At 58.3% G+C, this 20,569-nt stretch overlaps 1 protein-coding gene across 4 annotated transcripts; it reads right to left on the reverse strand.

Moving 5' to 3' along the window:
• Positions 1-281: 281 nt before the first annotated feature.
• Positions 282-18,823, reverse strand: fxyd3 (FXYD domain containing ion transport regulator 3). Of its 4 annotated transcripts, none has more exons than XM_052045569.1 (8): positions 18,739-18,823; positions 17,983-18,028; positions 7,023-7,052; positions 6,016-6,048; positions 4,646-4,720; positions 3,268-3,304; positions 2,971-3,020; positions 282-1,952 (listed from the first exon to the last, which is right to left on the reverse strand). In XM_052045569.1, exons 2-8 carry the CDS (start codon positions 18,020-18,022, stop codon positions 1,933-1,935), a joined length of 285 nt encoding a protein of 94 aa, XP_051901529.1. In that variant the 5' UTR covers positions 18,023-18,028; positions 18,739-18,823; the 3' UTR covers positions 282-1,932. The 4 variants fall into 4 exon arrangements, with proteins under 4 accessions (XP_051901529.1, XP_051901528.1, XP_051901527.1 ...); XM_052045568.1 differs by having other exon boundaries at positions 18,692-18,816; XM_052045567.1 differs by lacking the exon at positions 18,739-18,823 and adding an exon at positions 18,615-18,647.
• Between the last annotated feature and the right edge of the window lie 1,746 nt (positions 18,824-20,569).

A 20,569-nucleotide genomic window follows, 5' to 3' on the forward strand; every position in this document is an offset into this window, starting at 1 on the left:
TGCACAGTGCCGGTCTCTGTATCCCTGGGTCAGACCCACACCGGGAGCACCGTGCACAGTGCCGGTCTCTGTATCCCTGGGTCAGACCACCCTGGGAGCACCGTGCACAGTTCCGGTCTCCGTATCCCTGGGTCAGACCCACACCGGGAGCACCGTGCACAGTGCCGGTCTCCGTATCCCTGGGTCAGACCACACCGGGAGCACCGTGCACAGTTCCCATCTCACATTTGAGAACATATTTGCACAATTTAATTTGTAATTAATGATAGAATTTCAAATGATTAGCCAATCCCTCTTTATTTGATCAGACAAGTGTGTCACTTATTATAAATCACAGAACATTTAAGGCCACTTTGTTAATTCACTAATACCACAGGAATTAAAAGATTGAAAACAGCGATTTAAAACTCAATAGACATCAGTACGAAGGGTTTGCACATCCATCTCTCTCCCCACCACCATTTCTAACCTGTCCTCCCACAGACAATCCCACCCACCTCATCAGCACAAGTACAATGAGCACAGCCTATGTAAACAGTCACGCTGCAGTTACATCCTCCCACCACTTGGAGGCGCCATAGCAGGCAGATGGGTGCAACTCATACAACAGAGCGGGTCACAGCAAGGGTTGTCGGGTGACAGTACATAGGCAAAGGCACGCAAAATTTTCTGGTTATACTGTCTGCTTTTCACTGGGGGGGGGGGGGGGCAGACTGTGCCTACTGTTATCGGGAGACTTTGCTGCAGTTCCTTTGGATGCCCCACTATTTAAATTGCTGTGAGATGACTTGCTGCAGGCAACAGACCAGTGAAAAGGGCTCTGTACACCACACACTATAATGGCAGATAGACTCTGTAGACCGATACATATGGTAGACACCATAAATCATGCATTAAAAGGCATTGTATACAGTAGATTATAACAAAGTCTACAGTCTGCTCTGCAAAGACTCAAGTATACTTGCTCCCCCAACCAGAAAGTTTTTTTTATTCTCTTTCACACTCTGGCCCCTTCTCTCTCCCATATTCTGCACTGCTCTCTCTCTCTCTCTCTCACACACACACACACACACTGACCCTCACTGGGGGACAGGTCCCACACACACACACTGACCCACTGGGGGAAACAGGTCCCACACACACACACACTGACCCTCACTGGGGGACAGGTCTCACACACTGACCCTCACTGGGGGACAGGTCCCACACACTGACCCTCACTGGGGGAACAGGTCACACACACTGACCCTCACTGGGGGATGGTCCCACACACACACACACTGACCCTCACTGGGGGACAGGTCCCACACACACACACACACTGACCCTCACTGGGGGACAGGTCCCACACACACACACACACTGACCCTCACTGGGGGAACAGGTCACACACACACACACACACACTGACCCTCACTGGGGGATGGTCCCACACACACACACACACTGACCCTCACTGGGGGAACAGGTCCCACACACACACACACTGACCCTCACTGGGGGAACAGGTCACACACACACACACTGACCCTCACTGGGGGATGGTCCCACACATACACGCTCTCACGGTAGAGGAACAAACATTCCACATCCTGCCAATCTCGACACCACCGGGAGACGCACACCAAAACAGATTTACACTCTAATCACGGTTAGAAGAATTATTAAAAGGAAATGTCCACACAGCAAACAGGAGATTGTACGGACAGCTTCTACACAGCGACTACAAAACACACACAGGGACGCAGCACGTCAGGGCAGTCCTGTAGAACCCAGGGTCAAACATTTCTGCCCAGTCCCTGAAAGACTGATTAGATACTTCTTCAGATGTGGTGCTTGGGGACTGAACTGATCTTAAGTAGGTACAGCACACAGAATGTGTACACACTGGGAAAGTGTCCTGGTCCTTTCCGTGGGAGGTGGAGGGCGGCTTTAGCACTCAGTTGCTTCACCTGTAGGCAGAGAAGTTGAAAATAAAATCAGCTGGGTGGTTTATCGCGACGTCTAACGGTACAGCGTCAAGACAACTCTCACGATGCCTGCAAAACTAAAGAGCTGGTCACTGAATTCAGGAAAGGGGGCGGTGTACACGACCCCATCCGTATCCACAGTGCCGAGGTGGCGATGGTCGAGAGCTTCAAGTTCACAAGAGCGAACATCACCAACAATTTGGCCCGGTCCAACCACGTAGACGCCACGGCCAAGAAAGCTCACCAGCGCCTCTCCTTCCTAAAGAAATTCGGCATGACCCCGTTGACCCTCACCAATTTTTTTTTAAACAGATGCCCCACAGAAAGCGTCTTATCCGGATGCATCCCGACTTGGGACGGCAACTGCTCTGCCCAGGACCACAAGAAACCGCAGAGAGTCGCGGACACATCACGGAAACCAGCCTCCCCTCCACGGACTCTGTCTACACTTCCCGCTGCCTTGGTAAAGCAGCCGGCATAACCAAAGATCCCCCCCCCCCCCCACCACCCTGGACATCCTCTCTTCTCTCCCCCCCATCAAAAGCCTGAAAGCACGTAGCAACAGGCTCAAGGACAGCTCTGTTATAAGACTGCTGAATGATAAGATGGACTGTTGACCTCATGATCTACCTCGTCATGGCCCTTGCATCTTATTGTCTGCCTGCATGGCACTCTCTCTGTGACTGTGACACTTTATTCTGCACTCTGCTTCCCTCTGTACTCCCTCGACGGACTTCTGTACGGAATGATCTGTCTGGATGGTACACAGACTAAAACTTTTCTCTGTACATAACAATAATAAACCAATTCCCAAATATTAAAGAGATCCACAGCTCTCGTCCTCAGACATTTCCCTCACGGAGTATGCCCCAAATCTGCCGGTTTCACCGGCTGATGAGGTAGCTGCGTCCCCTCCCGTAAGCCAGTCGTGGGACTAGCCCAGTAGAGAGGGCACCTGCCCCCTGGTTAGAACCACCCCCGAGCAACTCCCCTTCCCTACCTGGTTCGAGGAGGTGCTGTGCTGTTGGAACTCCACTGTTCGAGCGGCTCCTGGAGGGGAGGGGAGGGGAAGAGACACTGTCAGTGACTATCCAAGGCATTTATGTACATAGAACAGGACAGCACAGGAACAGGCCCTTCGGCCCACAGCGTCTGTACACAGACAAAACACACTTACTGACACACACACACACACACACACACACACACACACACACACAGAGGTACTCACAGACGTGCTCACACACACACACACACGCTCACACACACACACACAGAGGCACGAACACATCCCTACCTTTTTTTCTGGTTGAACTTGCATCTGCATTTGGCAGCTATATAACAAAGATAAAAGTTATCAGATCAAAATAATATGACAGGGCAAAGTTTACAACTGAGCGATATCGACACAGTCTGAATCAGTGCAACTCAGACACAGGGTGAGGCTCCCTCCGCACCGTCCCGTCACACACTCCCGGGATCAGACACAGGGTGAGGCTCCCTCCGCACCGTCCCGTCACACACTCCCGGGGTCAGACACAGGGTGAGGCTCCCTCCGCACCGTCCCGTCACACACTCCCGGGGTCAGACACAGGGTGAGGCTCCCTCCGCACCGTCCCGTCACACACTCCCGGGGTCAGACACAGGGTGAGGCTCCCTCCGCACCGTCCCGTCACACACTCCCGGGGTCAGACACAGGGTGAGGCTCCCTCCGCACCGTCCCGTCACACACTCCCGGGGTCAGACACAGGGTGAAGCTCCCTCTACACTGTCCCAATAAAGTAAATCGAACTCTATTACATTTTGAAAAGCAGCCCTAACTGAATGTACATTCCCGTGTCTGAAGACATCTCCCATCCGAGAAACTAAGGTCACATCCAACTCATAAAGTGTGAAGAAACTTCTCTCTCACCCACACCATCTAAAGAGCAGTGTAGTGATCGGGTCTTGTCCTTGTATTCCCTCCCCATCTCTGTGACCCCCCCCGGCCCCCACAACCCTCCCCGCCTCTGTGACCCCCCCTCCCCGTCTCGTCTCCGTGACCCCCCCTCCCTCCCCTACACCCATCCCCGTCTCTGTGACCCCCTTCCCTCCCCTACACCCCTTCCCGTCTCTGTGACCCCCCCCCCCCCACCCCTCCCTGTCTGTGTAACCACCTACACCCCTGCGTTCAGCTGTCCGGGACTGTGTCCCAGCTCTGGGGAGCTGCCACGAGACCAGCCTCCCCCATCGTTTGGGATCGGACGGCAGGGAGCAGGAACAGAAAGGGATTGTTGGAGATTTGGCTCGGAGTCAGGAACAGCAGCTCACGGATCAACAGCCGGCCGTGTGTCACCAGAGGCTGCTGGGGTGTGACGGGTACCGAGATGGTGTAGGGCTGTCAAACTGGGCAGGGGGAGGGTATGTCACCGCCAGCATTGATAAACCGGGCCAGTGCCAGTGAGGGGAAGCCTGCCCTGGAGATAAGGCAGAGCCAAGACCTTGCCCCCAACCGCCCCCGACGCACCCTCACCCTGAGCGACGCCTCCCACAGTCGATCTCCGAGTCTCCCGGGAAACGCAGCCGGTCGATCGCCAGGGTCCAGACGCAGCACCCTCCCCCCACCACCCCTCCTCCAGCTGTGTTCCAAACACCCCCCAGCCCCCTGGGGTTACATTAACCCTTTCAGCACCTACCCAGGAGGATGACGATGCCGATCACACAGAGCACAGCAGCAGCCACCAGCCCGATCACACGCAGCCTGTAGTAATCTGCGGGCGGGAAGGGGGCGGTCAAAGAGAAATGCAGGCCGTTCGTCCCCTCCTGTCTGTGCTGGCCCTCCCCTGACTGACCACCAGGGCATCCACCCCTCCCAGCAGTGCCTTCAACCTCCTGAGGGCGAGGGGGCAGAGCGCCCCACGGGGCAAATTCCACCCCGTTCCAATCCGGGATGTCCAGTCACTTATCCCGGGACGGTGATCCCTGCTCCTGGACGTCACACACCGCTCTCCCTCCACGCCCCCCAACTCCTGGGGTGTCCCTCCCCACTCCCCCCGCACCCCCAGCCCCTCCTCCCTCCCCTCCGTTGCTCTTGCCTCCCACCCCCTTCCTCTCCACCCCTCCCTCCCCTTCTCTTCCCCTCCCTCCCTCTACCCGACCTTCCCGCCCCCACCCTCTCCCGATCTTCCTGCCCCCTCCCTCTGCTCTCCCCCTCCCCCATCACTTCTCCCTCTCTCTCCTCCTCCCCTCCATCTCACATCTCGCTCCCACCCCCCCCCCCCACTGCCCCCTTCCCTGACCTCCGCCTTCTTCCGAGGCATCAGCCGGTCCGTGAGAACCTCAGCCTCAATTCCAGGAAGACTCCAGCCCTTCCCAGTCCCGGGAGCCGGGGTGGGGGGGGAGGGGGGGGGGGTTGCAATCAGATCACTTCCCCGGAGGAGAGTGAGGGAGGAGGGATGGGTGGAGGGGAGTGGGGGGGGAGGGGGAGGGGAAGGAGGGGGGAGGGGAAGAGGGGGGGAGGGGAAGAGGGGGGGAGGGGAAGAGGGGGGGAGGGGAAGAGGGGGGGAGGGGAAGAGGGGGGGGAGGGGAAGAGGGGGGGAGGGGAAGAGGGGGGGAGGGGAAGAGGGGGGGAGGGGAAGAGGGGGGCAGAACTGAGGAGAATGAGGGGGGGGGAGGGGAGGGAGGGGACGTGTCGAGGTCCCAGAATGGGGAGAGGGAGGAGGAGGGGGTTGGGGGGAGAGGGAGAGGAGGCGAGGTTCCAGGATGAGGAGAGGGAGGAGGAGGGGGCTGAGGCAGGGGGAGGGAAAGGGGGTTTGGGGGGGGAGATGAGGGAGACGGGAGGTTGATTCCACAACCCAACCCTCAGTCGTGGGCGGTGCAGCGGAATGGGATCTTGCTGTGCAGAGCAGGCCCCCAAAACCTGATCGCCGATTTCCCCCCCTATTTGTACTTGACAAGGGGCAAGTTCACCCCTCTGTCCCACCATCCGAGGGTCAACAGCCCATTCAATTCCCACCCCCTCAACACCCCGTCCCCGAGGCACCAGCTGCAAAGTGCAGAGACTCACCGTAAGTGAAGCGTTCATCGCTCCTCGAGGGAACTGTGGAGACAAAGAAAGAAGTCAGTGTATGTGTGACCCGTCCCCCAGTGAGGGTCAGTGTGTGTGTGGGACCCGTCCCCCAGTGAGGGTCAGTGTGTGTGTGTGTGTGTGGGACCCGTCCCCCAGTGAGGGTCAGTGTGTGTGTGGGACCCGTCCCCCAGTGAGGGTCAGTGTGTGTGTGGGACCCGTCCCCCAGTGAGGGTCAGTGTGTGTGTGTGTGTGTGGGACCCGTCCCCCAGTGAGGGTCAGTGTGTGTGTGTGTGTGTGTGTGTGTGTGTGTGTGTGTGTGTGTGTGGGACCCATCCCCCAGTGAGGGTCAGTGTGTGTGTGGGACCCATCCCCCAGTGAGGGTCAGTGTGGGACCCGTCCCCCAGAGGGTGTGGGTGTGTGGGTGTGTGTGTGGGACCCGTCCCCCCGAGAGGGTGTGTGTGTGTGTGTGTGTGTGTGTGTGTGTGTGTGTGTGTGACCTATCCCCCAGGGAGGGTGTGTGTGTGTGGGACCCGTCCCCCAGGGAGGGTGTGTGTGTGTGTGTGTGTGTGTGTGTGTGTGTGTGTGTGTGTGTGTGTGGGGGACCCGTCCCCCAGAGAGGGTGTGTGTGTGTGTGTGTGTGTGGGACCCGTCCCCCAGAGAGGGTGTGTGTGTGTGTGTGGGACCCATCCCCCCGAGAGGTTGTGTGTGTGTGTGTGTGTGTGTGTGTGTGTGTGTGTGTGTGTGTGTGTGTGTGTGTGTGTGTCCCGTCTCCCAGTGAGGGTCTCATTCACCAGTGAGGGTCAGCGCGCCCACGAGCGAGGGACGGGACGGGAAGCCAGTGGCGGTGGGGGAGGGGAACCCCAGTCCCCTCAAGTTCAAGCCTGGAGGCAACAGACGGGAGTGGCTGGCAGCTCCTCCGGGGACGAGAGAGCGAAGGGGGTCGTCCCATGGGATACGGGATCATCTGTCGAGCGTTCCCAACCGGATGGTGAAGAGGAACTCACTGTTATCCACGGCATGCACTCCGAGGGTTGCTGCAGGAGTAAATGGGACCATGTTACAGAGTCACTGGACGCAGGGCGCCAAGCGCACGACCCCTGCTCACACTACCCACGCTCAACACTCTCAGACTCCAGAGCAGAGCCAAAACGCGAGCCAGAAGTCAACTCGACACAGTGCCCAGCGTTCCCAAACCCGGAATTATCACCTGCAGACTGAAGAGGTTTGGGGGTTCACGTGGTGGCATTGGAGACTTCACACAGGGTACGGTACCGGCGGGGACGGGTCCGTCGCTGTGTAACACCGGGGTACGGTACCGGCGGGGACGGGTCCGTCGCTGTGTAACACCGGGGTACGGTACCGGCGGGGACGGGTCCGTCGCTGTGTAACACCGGGGTACGGTACCGGCGGGGACGGGTCCGTCGCTGTGTAACACCGGGGTACGGTACCGGCGGGGACGGGTCCGTCGCTGTGTAACACCGGGGTACGGTACCGGCGGGGACGGGTCCGTCGCTGTGTAACACCGGGGTACGGTACCGGCGGGGACGGGTCCGTCGCTGTGTAACACCGGGGTACGGTACCGGCGGGGACGGGTCCGTCGCTGTGTAACACCGGGGTACGGTACCGGCGGGGACGGGTCCGTCGCTGTGTAACACCGGGGTACGGTACCGGCGGGGACGGGTCCGTCGCTGTGTAACACCGGGGTACAGTACCGGCAGGGACGGGTCTGTCACTGTGTACCACTGAGGTACAGTTTAAAACCAGCAGAAATACTTGCCAGCTCATTTTGTTTTCTGTCTGTATCTGTATAAAGGGCTGAAATATCTCCAACAGAGTGTATCAGAGGGGCTGGAGTCAAATCAAAATTTGCCCCTGGAATTGGCCAGTTTCCAAGTCCCAGCCTGTGTCGCAGTCTTTAAACATCCTGCCCGCAAGGTGGAATCCTCCCACAACCAGCTGCCGATACAACTGGCATGAGTCGCTGTTCCTCCCTCCTGTCCTTGTCTAGCCTTCAAGGTCAGAAGCTGAGCTTGGCTCTGCATTTCTGCTCTTCCCTCCCTCCCTCGCTCTCGCTCCCTCTCTCCCTGCCCTTCCCCTCCCACACACATCTCCCTCGCCCGTCCTCTGACGGGAACCTGGGCCCTTTCGATATTTTAGATGTAGATATTTATTTATTAGTCACATGTAGATCGAAACACACAGTGAAATGTGTCTTTTGCGTCGAGTGTTCTGGGGGCAGCCCGCAAGTGTCACCACGCTTCCGGCGCCAACATAGCACGCCCACAACTTCCTAACCCGTACGCCTTTGGAATGTGGGAGGAAACCGGAGCACCCGGAGGAAACCCACGCAGACACGGGGAGAACGTACAAACTCCTCACAGACAGTGGCCGGAATCGAACCCGGGTCGCTGGCGCTCTAATAGTGTTACGCTGACCGCTACACTACCGTGCCTGCCCTCAATCTCTGTATATAAAACCCCATTTAAATCTCCCACCCCTCTCCTTAAACCTACACCCTCTTGTACTTGGTATCCCTACAGGGGGCAAAAAGACTCTGTCTACCCGGTCTCTGTGTCTCGTACACCTCAGGGAAAACAGTCCCAGGGTATCCGAGCTCTCCCCATGACCAAAGTCCTCCAAACCAGGCAACATCCTGGATCTAGCCGGCATCTTTTCCCCCCAGGGTTGGAACGTCTAATACCAGAGGGCGTGCATTCAAGGAACTCAGGGGCAAGTTCAAAGGAGATGTGCGGGGCAAGTTTTTATACACAGAGAGCAGTGGGTGCCTGGAATGTGCTGCCAGGGGTGGGGGTGGAGGCAGATACAATAGAGGGGGTTAAGAGGCTCTGAGACAGACACATGGATGTGTGGGGAATGGAGGGAGATGCACCGTGTGCAGGCAGAAGGGATTAGTTTAGTTGGACATTACTAACATAATTGGTTCAGTACAACATTGGGCCTGTTCTTCTGCTGTACTCTACAAATCTCTGCACTCTCTCCAGAGCGATCACGTTCTTGACCTGAAAATGGTTGGGTGTGTTGTGACAAGGACACAGCGACTCCACAGCGGGAGACAGATAGACTGAGTGATTGGGTGAAAGCCTGGTTTAGCTGGGGAATTGTGCCATGTACCCTGGCATTAGGAATCAGGAGGTGAATAGTTTCCTAACTGGAGCCCAGTTCTGGTCGCCCTGCTGTAGGAAAGATGCCATTAAGCTGGAAAGAGCACAGAAGGAGATTTACAGGGATGTTGCCGGGATTCGAGGGACCGAGTTACAGAGAGAGGCTGGGCAGGTTGGGAGTGTTGGAGACTGAGGGGTGACCTCATAGAGGTGTACAAAATCATGAGGGGCATCGATAGGGTAGATGTACACATTCTTTATCCCGCCAGGGTTGGGGAATCAAGAACTAGAGGGCACAGGTTTAAGGTGAGAGGGGAAAAGAGGTTTAATTGGAAACTGAGGGGGCAACTTTTTCACCCAGAGGGCGGTCCGTCTGTGGAACGAGCTGGTCGAGACAGGTACATCAACCGCATTTAAAAGGTACTTGGATGGGAAAGGTTCAGAGGGACATGGGCCAAACGGGAATAGCTTCGATGGGCATCTTGGCTGGCATGGACCAGTTGGGCTGAAGGGCCTGTTTCAGTGCTGTATGACTCCGGAGAGAGATTGACGAGCAAGTGCAGTTCAGAAGGATCGAGGCATTCTACAGCACGAACCACAGGCAGGGTCCGACAAGTCGTTGAAAGCAAATGGGACCTTGGCCTTCGTTGCAGTTTAAGGATGGCGAGGTTTTGTCCCAGTCAGGACAGGGTCCATCTGGAACACTGCGCACGGTGTTGGTCGCAGATTTAGGAACATAGAAACACAGAAACATAGAAAACCTACAGCACAGTACAGGACCTTCGGCCCACAAAGCTGTGCCGAACATGTCCCTACCTTAGAAATTACTAGGCTTACCCATAGCCCTCTATTTTTCTCAGCTCCATGTACCTATCCAACAGTCTCTTCAAAGACCCTATCGTATCCGCCTCCACCACCGTTGCCGGCAGCCCGTTCCACACACTCACCACTCTCTGAGTAAAAAACTTACCCCTGACATCTCCTCTGTACCTACTCCCCAGCACCTTAAACCTGTGTCCTCTTGTGGCCACCATTTCAGCCCTGGGGAAAAGCCTCTGACTATCCACACGATCAATGCCTCTCATCATCTTATATATCAGGTCCCCCCTCATCCTCCGTCGCTCCAAGGAGAAAAGGCCGAGCTTCCCTCAACCTGTTTTCATAAGGCACGCTCCCCAATCCAGGCAATATCCTTGTAAATCTCCTCTGCACCCTCTCTATGGCTTCCACATCCTTCCTGTGGTGAGGCAACCAGAACTGAGCACAGTACTCCAAGTGGGGTCTGACCAGGGTCCTATACAGCTGCAACATTACCTCTCGGCTCCTAAATCCTAATTTAATCTGGACAAGCTCGAGGTATTGCACTTTGGACGATCGAAAGTACACAGTTAATGGCAGGACCTTTAACAGGCCTGACGTACAGAGGGATATTCCTTCAACCCTCTTTTCGATAGCCGTAATGTGGGGAATAGAAGACTCCCAATCTACGGTTCTTATAATTCCACACATCTCTATCACCCCTCATTCTCCTGCACTCCAGGGTAAACAGTGTATCCGATCAGTGACTAAATCCCTCCAATCCAGGCAACGTCCTGGTGAATCCCCTCCGCACTGTCTCCAGTACTATGGTGACCAGAACCGCACGCACAGCTCCAAGTGCAGTCTGACCCGTGTTTTGTGACGTTGCAACAAAACATCTCAAACAGCCTCCTTGTCTGGAATCAAGGAATCTCCCCGGTACATCAGCCTTGCCACCCCTGGGATCAGTCACAAATCGCTCACTCACTTTCAGGTCAAGAACATGGAGATCAGAATTGCCCAGAGTGAAGCTCCCTCTTCACCGTCCCGTCACACACTCCCGGGGTAAGACACAGGGTGAAGCTTCCTCTGCACCGTCCCATCACACACTCCCGGGGTCAGACACAGGGTGAAGCTCCCTCCACACTGTCCCATCACACACTCCCAGGGTCAGACACAGGGTGAAGTGCTGGATTATACTCCAGTTGTGATTGTATCAAGTCTGTGTACAACTGTAGCAAGACATCTTTGCTCCTGAACTCAAAACCTCTTGCACAGAGAACCGAATGCACACTCACTGTGTCATTCCAAGACCAGACAGTTAATTAAACCCTTTACGCTGTGTACACAAAGCCCAACATTAACCGGTGGTCTGAAATCAACGGAGATTCCATCTTACTGAACAAACAGTTTTGCCCAGACTCATTCAGAGGTACAATCTCAAAGTTCACAGACGAAAACACAATTTGAGGAACGTGTTCTGGGAGTTGGACAAGGAAGAGAAATGAGAGCATCTGGGGCAAGTTGACAGCAGATACAGTTCAAAGGGACGGGGTGTGAGACTGGCTCACACAGATCTCTCTGTCGTTGAGTTGGATCCTCGTTATTCCCACACCCCTATCCTCCTGGGTCAAGAATTCCACCGACTCACAGTTGGAATGAAGAAATGTCTGACCCCCTTCTCCTGAGACCCTGCCCTCTCGGAGGGCATAACAACCTCTCCGTGCCCTCCTTCCCCCAGCTCAACCCCTCTCGGAAACCCGGGATCACTTCCCGATTTCCCTAACCCCGGGGAAGGTCGGCTAATCTACACGATGGGGGGGGTGGGGGGTGGTTGGGGAGGTCTGTTCTTCCTGGAATGGAGGAAGCTGGGGGGTCCTGACTGAGGAGGACAAACAAAGGTAGACAGCGGCTTGGGACGGCAACTGCTCTGCCCGGGACCGCAAGAAACCGCAGAGAGATGCGGACACAGAACGGAAACCAGCCTCCCCTCCACGGACTCTGTCTACACTTCCCGCTGCCTCAGGAAAGCAGCCGGCATAATCAAAGACCCCCACCCACCCCGGTGGGTGTCCTCTACGCCTCTCCCACGGCGCAGCACTCCTGCCCCTCCCCTGGGGCTACCTTCCACCATCTGAGCCACAACCGCGCCCCCTCACAAAGCCCCTTAAAATCTACGCCCCGCCCCCCACCACCACACACACAAGCCAAACACCCTCCCAGAACTAAACAAACCTCGACTTGATAGAGGTGTACAAGATGATAAGAGGCATAGATCAAGTGGACAGTCAGAGACTTTTCCCCAGGGTGACAATGGCTAACACGAGGGGACATAATTTTAAGGTGATTGGAGGAAGGTACAAGGGGGATGTCAGGGGTAAGTTTTTTTTTTACACAGCGAGTGGCGGGTGCGTGGAACGCACTGCCGGCAGAGGTGGTGGGGGCAGATACATTAGAGATATTTAAGAGACTCTTAGATAAACACATGAATGATAGAGAAATGGAGGGGCTATGTGGGAGGGAAGGGGTAGATAAATCTTAGAGCAGGATCTTAGATCTCAGATCTGTGTGGGTTTCCTCCGGGTGCTCCGGTTTCCTCCCACATTCCAAAGACGTCCGGGTTAGGAAGTTGCGGGCGTGCTATGTTGGCGCCAGAAGTGTGGCGACATTTGCGGGCTGCCCCCAGAACACTCTACACAAAAGATGCATTTCACTGTGCGTTTCGATGTACACGTGACTAATAAAGAGACCTTATCTTATCTCTAGAGAAAGAGAGGGCTACGTGGGAGGGAAGGGTTAGATAGATCTTAGAGCAGGATAAAATGTCGGCACCACATTGTGGGCCGAAGGGCCTGTACTGTGCTGTAACGTTCTATGTGAACCACCGCATTCTACAGAGTCAGTCAGCACGCAAACATTTCCTCCATGTAGCGCCCCAGACTATCCGCCCCAACGCGTGTATGCCAGCCCACCAACCAATCCCACTCCAGTGGGAGCTTCCCTCCCCGCCCCCCGCCCCCCCCCACCATAACCTCTTCCCCATGCAAGGTGAACAGTCTCGTAAAACCTCTCAGGGGTTGCAAGTTTAACAGGGGCCATTGAGTTAGCGGCTGACTTCCTGAAAGGGCTTGTTAAGTCGTAAAAAAAAGTATCAGGTGCACTGAATAGTTCTGCCGGCCAAAGGCCACGAGCCAGAAAGTCAAGTGTTCTCAACCAGTCTCAAGGTCAGTATAGCTCAGAGCACAGACCTTGACAAACCCCTGCCTACTCACTGCCCAGCCTTGCAATCTCCCTCAGGAGACACTGAGACATGGAGTCACTGAGCTTGTTAGCAGGGGGAGGGGAGAAAAAGGAATTTGTTCTTTTTTTTTGGGAGGGGAGGGGTGGGGTTGGGTTGTTAGAGAGGGAAGTGTGGAACTTAGGACCCAGGCCGTTGGTGCTACTGGGGGCCGGAGGGTTCTTTTTTTTTACAGAGACGGGGAGGGGTGTAGGGGCCAGAGAGGGGTGGAGGTTCACAGAGATGGGAAGGGGTGTAGGAGCCGGAGGGTGGGGGCAGGAGTCACAGAGACGGGGAGGGCTGTAGGGAGTCACAGAGACGGGGTGTTTGGGCTGGAGGGGGTCACAGACACGGGGAGGGATGCAGGGGCCGGAGGGGATAACAGAGAGGGGGAGGGGTGCAGGGGCAGGGGGTGGGGGGGTCACAGATGGGGAGGGGGAAGGTTACAGAGACAGGGAGGGATGTAGCAGCCAGAAGACACTCCTTTCATAATTCGTAAGGGGGTACATGAGGCACCCCAGCCACTATCGGGGTGGGGGGGGAGAAAACACCCCTCACCTGACTTCACTGACTGTCCAGTGTGTGTCCTAGGTGGTGAAGAGCAAACGGGAGGGGTGTTGGGACCCGAGAGGGCAGCCCGAGGGCAGGGCTCCTGTCTGCAACGGCAGTGCTGGAGGGAGATGAACCCTCGTGTGTGACGTCCCCACAGGCTCTGGGTCCTCACGGCAGCGTCTGCCCAAACCCCATCATCCGTCTCACCCACTGCCGGATACAGTGCAGAGACAGATCCCACACAGCTGCACATCCGCAGGGAGTGCGGGAGGGAGGGAGCAGGAGGGAGAGATGAGGTAGGGGGGGCAGGAGGGAGGGGATCAGGGAGGGAGGGAGGGAGAGAGAGGGGGGGATCAGGGAGGGAGGGAGAGAGAGGGGGGGATCAGGGAGGGAGGGAGAGAGAGGGGGGGATCAGGGAGGGAGGGAGAGAGAGGGGGGGATCAGGGAGGGAGGGAGAGAGAGGGGGGGATCAGGGAGGGAGGGAGAGAGATGGGGGGGATCAGGGAGGGAGGGAGAGAGATGGGGGGGGATCAGGGAGGGAGGGAGAGAGAGGGGGGGATCAGGGAGGGAGGGAGAGAGATGGGGGGATCAGGGAGGGAGGGAGAGAGATGGGGGGGATCAGGGAGGGAGGGAGAGAGATGGGGGGGATCAGGGAGGGAGGGAGAGAGATGGGGGGGATCAGGGAGGGAGGGAGAGAGATGGGGGGGATCAGGGAGGGAGGGAGAGAGATGGGGGGGGATCAGGGAGGGAGGGAGAGAGATGGGGGGGGATCAGGGAGGGAGGGAGAGAGATGGGGGGGATCAGGGAGGGAGGGAGAGAGCTGGGGGGGATCAGGGAGGGAGGGAGAGAGATGGGGGGGATCAGGGAGGAGGGAGAGAGATGGGGGGGATCAGGGAGGGAGGAGAGAGATGGGGGGGATCAGGGAGGGAGGGAGAGAGATGGGGGGGATCAGGGAGGGAGGGAGAGAGATGGGGGGATCAGGGAGGGAGGGAGAGAGATGGGGGGGATCAGGGAGGGAGGGAGAGAGATGGGGGGATCCGGGAGGGAGGGCGAGAGATGGGGGGGATCAGGGGGGAGGGGAGGGCGAGAGATGGGGGGGATCAGGGAGGGAGGGAGAGAGATGGGGGGGATCAGGGAAGGGAGGGAGAGAGAGATGGGGGGATCAGGGAGGGAGGGAGAGAGATGGGGGGGATCAGGGAGGGAGGGAGAGAGATGGGGGGGATCAGGGAGGGGAGGGAGAGAGATGGGGGGGATCAGGGAGGGAGGGAGAGAGATGGGGGGGGATCAGGGGAGGGAGGGAGAGAGATGGGGGGGATCAGGGAGGGAGGGAGAGAGATGGGGGGATCAGGGAGGGAGGGAGAGAGATGGGGGGGATCAGGGAGGGAGGGAGAGAGATGGGGGGGATCAGGAGGGAGGGAGAGAGATGGGGGGGATCAGGGAGGGAGGGAGAGAGATGGGGGGATCAGGGAGGGAGGAGAGAGAGGGGGGATCAGGAGGGAGGGAGAGAGATGGGGGGGATCAGGGAGGGAGGGAGAGAGAGGGGGGATCAGGGAGGGAGGGAGAGATGGGGGGGATCAGGGAGGGAGGGAGAGAGAGGGGGGATCAGGGAGGGAGGGAGAGAGATGGGGGGGATCAGGGAGGGAGGGAGAGAGATGGGGGGATCAGGGAGGGAGGGAGAGAGATGGGGGGGATCAGGGAGGGAGGGAGAGAGATGGGGGGGATCAGGGAGGGAGGGAGAGAGATGGGGGGGATCAGGGAGGGAGGAGAGAGATGGGGGGATCAGGGAGGGAGGGAGAGAGATGGGGGGGATCAGGGAGGGAGGGAGAGAGATGGGGGGGATCAGGGAGGGAGGGAGAGAGGGGGGGATCAGGGAGGGAGGGAGAGAGAGGGGGGGGATCAGGGAGGGAGGGAGAGAGATGGGGGGATCAGGGAGGGAGGGAGAGAGAGGGGGGATCAGGGAGGGAGGGAGAGAGAGGGGGGGATCAGGGAGGGAGGGAGAGAGAGGGGGGATCAGGGAGGGGAGAGAGAGAGGGGGGGATCAGGAGGGAGGGAGAGAGAGGGGGGGATCAGGGAGGAGGGAGAGAGGGGGGGGATCAGGGAGGGAGGGAGAGAGGGGGGGGATCAGGGAGGGAGGGAGAGAGAGGGGGGATCAGGGAGGGAGGGAGAGAGAGGGGGGATCAGGGAGGGAGGGAGAGAGAGGGGGGATCAGGGAGGGAGGGAGAGAGAGGGGGGATCAGGGAGGGAGGGAGAGAGAGGGGGGATCAGGGAGGGAGGGAGAGAGAGGGGGGATCAGGGAGGGAGGGAGAGAGGGGGGGATCAGGGAGGGAGGGAGAGAGAGGGGGGATCAGGGAGGGAGGGAGAGAGAGGGGGGATCAGGGAGGGAGGGAGAGAGAGGGGGGATCAGGGAGGGAGGGAGAGAGAGGGGGGATCAGGGAGGGAGGGAGAGAGAGGGGGGATCAGGGAGGGAGGGAGAGAGAGGGGGATCAGGGAGGGAGGGAGAGAGAGGTGGGATCAGGGAGGGAGGGAGAGAGAGGGGGGATCAGGGAGGGAGGGAGAGAGAGGGGGATCAGGGAGGGAGGAGAGAGAGGGGGATCAGGGAGGGAGGGAGGAGAGAGGGGGGATCAGGGAGGGAGGAGAGAGAGGGGGATCAGGGAGGGAGGGAGAGAGAGTGGGGATCAGGGAGGGAGGGAGAGAGAGGGGGGATCAGGGAGGGAGGGAGAGAGAGGGGGGGATCAGGGAGGGAGGGAGAGAGAGGTGGGATCAGGGAGGGAGGGAGAGAGAGGGGGGATCAGGGAGGGAGGGAGAGAGAGGGGGGATCAGGGAGGGAGGGAGAGAGAGGGTGGATCAGGGAGGGAGGGAGAGAGAGGGGGGATCAGGGAGGGAGGGAGAGAGAGGGGGGATCAGGGAGGAGGGATGAGAGAGGGGGGATCAGGGAGGAGAGGGAGAGAGAGGGGGGATCAGGGAGGGGGGAGAGAGAGGGGGGATCAGGGAGGGAGGGAGAGAGAGGGGGGATCAGGAGGGGGGAGAGAGAGGGGGATCAGGGAGGGAGGGAGAGAGAGGGGGGATCAGGGAGGGAGGGAGAGAGAGGGGGGATCAGGAGGGAGGGAGAGAGAGGGGGGATCAGGGAGGGAGGGAGAGAGAGGGGGGATCAGGGAGGGAGGGAGAGAGAGGGGGGATCAGGGAGGGAGGGAGAGAGAGGGGGGATCAGGGAGGGAGGGAGAGAGAGGGGGGATCAGGGAGGGAGGGAGAGAGAGAGGGGGGATCAGGGAGGGAGGGAGAGAGAGGGGGGATCAGGGAGGGAGGGAGAGAGAGGGGGGATCAGGGAGGGAGGGAGAGAGAGGGGGATCAGGGAGGGAGGGAGAGAGAGGGGGGATCAGGGAGGGAGGGAGAGGAGAGAGGGGGATCAGGGAGGGAGGGAGAGAGAGAGAGGGGGGATCAGGGAGGGAGGGAGGAGAGAGAGGGGGGGATCAGGGAGGGAGGGAGAGAGAGGGGGGGATCAGGGAGGGAGGGAGGGAGAGAGAGGGGGGATCAGGGAGGGAGGGAGGGAGAGAGAGGGGGGGATCAGGGAGGGAGGGAGAGAGAGGGGGGGATCAGGGAGGGAGGGAGAGAGAGGGGGGGATCAGGGAGGGAGGGAGAGAGAGGGGGGGATCAGGGAGGGAGGGAGAGAGAGGGGGGGATCAGGGAGAGAGGGAGGAGAGAGAGGGGGGGATCAGGGAGGGGGGGAGGGAGAGAGAGGGGGGATCAGGGAGGGAGGGAGGGAGAGAGAGGGGGGATCAGGGAGGGAGGGAGAGGACAGGGGGGATCAGGGGGGAGGGAGGGAGAGAGAGGGGGGATCAGGGAGGGAGGGAGGGAGAGAGAGGGGGGGATCAGGGAGGGAGGAGAGAGACAGGGGGGATCAGGGAGGGAGGGAGGGAGAGAGAGGGGGGATCAGGGAGAGAGGGAGGGAGAGAGAGGGGGGATCAGGGAGGGAGGGAGAGACAGGGGGGATCAGGGAGGGAGGGAGAGACAGGGGGGATCAGGGAGGGAGGGAGGGAGAGAGAGGGGGGATCAGGGAGGGAGGGAGGGAGAGAGAGGGGGATCAGGGAGGGAGAGGAGGGAGAGAGAGGGGGGATCAGGGAGAGAGGGAGGGAGAGAGAGGGGGGATCAGGGAGAGAGGGAGGGAGGGGACACACACGGACGGGGAAATGGCTCAGTAAAGAAAATCCAGTCTCTCACCAGCCACAAGCACCACGATCCCGACCAGCGCTCCCAACATGTTGTCCTGGACACAGAGGGGAGAAGATGTGTCACTTGAGCCACAAACACACTTCGGGTGGATTATCCACAAACCCCCCCCCCAACCCCTCCCCACCCCAGTGACCTCCAGAAGGTCATTCACCACCGTCTCTCCCAGCTCCACACACCCAGCGAAAGTTTCTCCAACTTTCTGCACACTTCACTCCCTCCTGTTCCAAAACTCTCTCTTGCCCCCCCCCCACTCCCCTCAAGAGCAAAGCGACAATCTTTTTAAATCCCTTTTTGGGGGGGGGAGGGAATCGATCGAATGGCAAACGGCTTCCAAACGCTCTCCCAGAGCACAGTCGTGCCTTGTGAGGAAAACATTCCAACCATTTCTCTCGGGGGAAGAGATAGGAAAAACACAGACACACACTGTTGCACTGATCCGGGTCAGAGTCGCTTCTAAAATGGGATTGTGAGCAGATTTCCTGCTTTACACAGACACACAATCCGATGCTCACAAAGTCCACGAATCCAAAGACAAGGGGTGAGGAGGGCGGAAGGGAGGGGGTGAGGAGAGAGGGAGGGAGGGATGGCTCCCTTTTAAACACAACAGGCCCAAGACTCACAAACAAAATAACATCCATCAGACACGTTGGGAGTGGGAGGTTTGAAATTGGGGGAACAACTGGGGATTAAAACTCACGACTCCGCAGCTTGCTCCAGACAACACAGAGGGAGTAAGAAACTCACGGCGAAGACGGGAGAGCCAGAATCAACAGCTACGTTGAATAACTAGTCTCTCACCCACACCCAAGGCAAAGGGGGGGGAGGAGACAGAGTCACAGAGAGAGGGAGATTAACCCTTCTGTGTAAAACATTACTGAGATGTTCGTCACGGCTTGGATCTGGCACCCAGAGGGATTTTAACACGTTACTCGCCCTTTCCAGCGCAGTTCTGGATTAAAGTTTTAAATTTGACAAGTCCATTCGGCCCGTCGCTGCCCTGCTGTACGAGGGGATGGGATTCCCCAATCGTCGATGGGATCCCCTCTCCACCCCCTCCGGCAGTGAGGAGGGGGGGGTGTCCTCCTCGCCGTCCCCCTTCCCCCAACTCCTCCCCCCCCACACAGGGCGGCGCTCCCTCGTCTGAGCCCTTCCCGCGGCGCTCCCTCCTCGCCGCCTCTCTACCCACCCCCTCCTCCCGCAGCGAGGCGATCCCTCCCCGCCGCCGCCTCCCCCTCCCTCCCGCCCGCCCGCAGCGAGGCGATCCCTCCTCGCCGCCCGACCCCTCTAGCATGGGGCGGCGCTCCCTCGTCAGGGCGCTCCCTCCTCTCCGCCTCTCCCGCGGCGAGGCGATCCCTCCTCGCCGCCCCCACCCTCCCGCAGCGGCACCTCACCGCTCCCCTCCCACAGGGAGGCGCTCCCTCACCACCCTCCCCTGATTGCCCCATCCCCAGCGGCGCGGGCTCCCTCCTCGCCACCCCTCCCGCGGCGCTCCCTCCTCGCCGCCCCTCCCGCAGGAATCAAAGGAAAAGCTCGGGCGAGGTTTTCAGGAAATGTTGGTTTACAGCGATGACCTTCTCTTCTGAGTTACACGTGTTGAAATAATTGATGTTCTTAACAGGTCCCCGGGAGTGGGTTACAGGCTGGGGTCTGATCCAGGGGTTCGGGGGGTTTATATATAGAATAACAGGTCCCCGGGAGTGGGTTACAGGCTGGGAGCTAATCCAGGGGTTCGGGGGGTTTATATATAGAATAACAGGTCCCCGGGAGTGGGTCACAGGCTGGGAGCTAATCCAGGGGTTCGGGGGGTTTATATATAGAATAACAGGTCCCCGGGAGTGGGTTACAGGCTGGGGTACTGATCCAGGGGTTCAGGGGGTTTATACATAGAATAACAGGTCCCCGGGAGTGGGTTACAGGCTGGAGATGATCCAGGGGTTTCAGGGGGTTTATATATAGAATAACAGGTCCCCGGGAGTGGGTTACAGGCTGGGAGATGATCCAGGGGTTCAGGGGGTTTATACATAGAATAACAGGTCCCCGGGAGTGGGTTACAGGCTGGGAGATGATCCAGGGGTTCAGGGGGTTTATATATAGAATAACAGGTCCCCGGGAGTGGGTTACAGGCTGGGAGCTGATCCAGGCGTTCAGGGGGTTTATATATAGAATAACAGATCCCCGGGAGTGGGTTACAGGCTGGGATCTGATCCAGGGGTTCGGGGGGGTTTATATATAGAATAACAGGTCCCGGGAGTGGGTTACAGGCTGGGATCTGATCCAGGGGTTCAGGGGGGTTTATATATAGAATAACAGATCCCCGGGAGTGGGTTACAGGCTGGGATCTGATCCAGGGGTTCGGGGGGGTTTATATATAGAATAACAGGTCCCCGGGAGTGGGTTACAGGCTGGGATCTGATCCAGGGGTTCGGGGGGGTTTATATATAGAATAACAGGTCCCCGGGAGTGGGTTACAGGCTGGGCTCAGTTTGAATATTTAATGACATCTGGCGCTGTGTCGCGGTAACTGAAGATTTGTGTAATTACTGTACAGTCAGGTTACGCGGGTCAGGCAGTTGTG

The sequence above is a fragment of the Pristis pectinata genome, chromosome 39, assembly GCF_009764475.1.
Source record: "Pristis pectinata isolate sPriPec2 chromosome 39, sPriPec2.1.pri, whole genome shotgun sequence".
Taxonomy (NCBI): Eukaryota; Metazoa; Chordata; class Chondrichthyes; order Rhinopristiformes; family Pristidae; genus Pristis; species Pristis pectinata.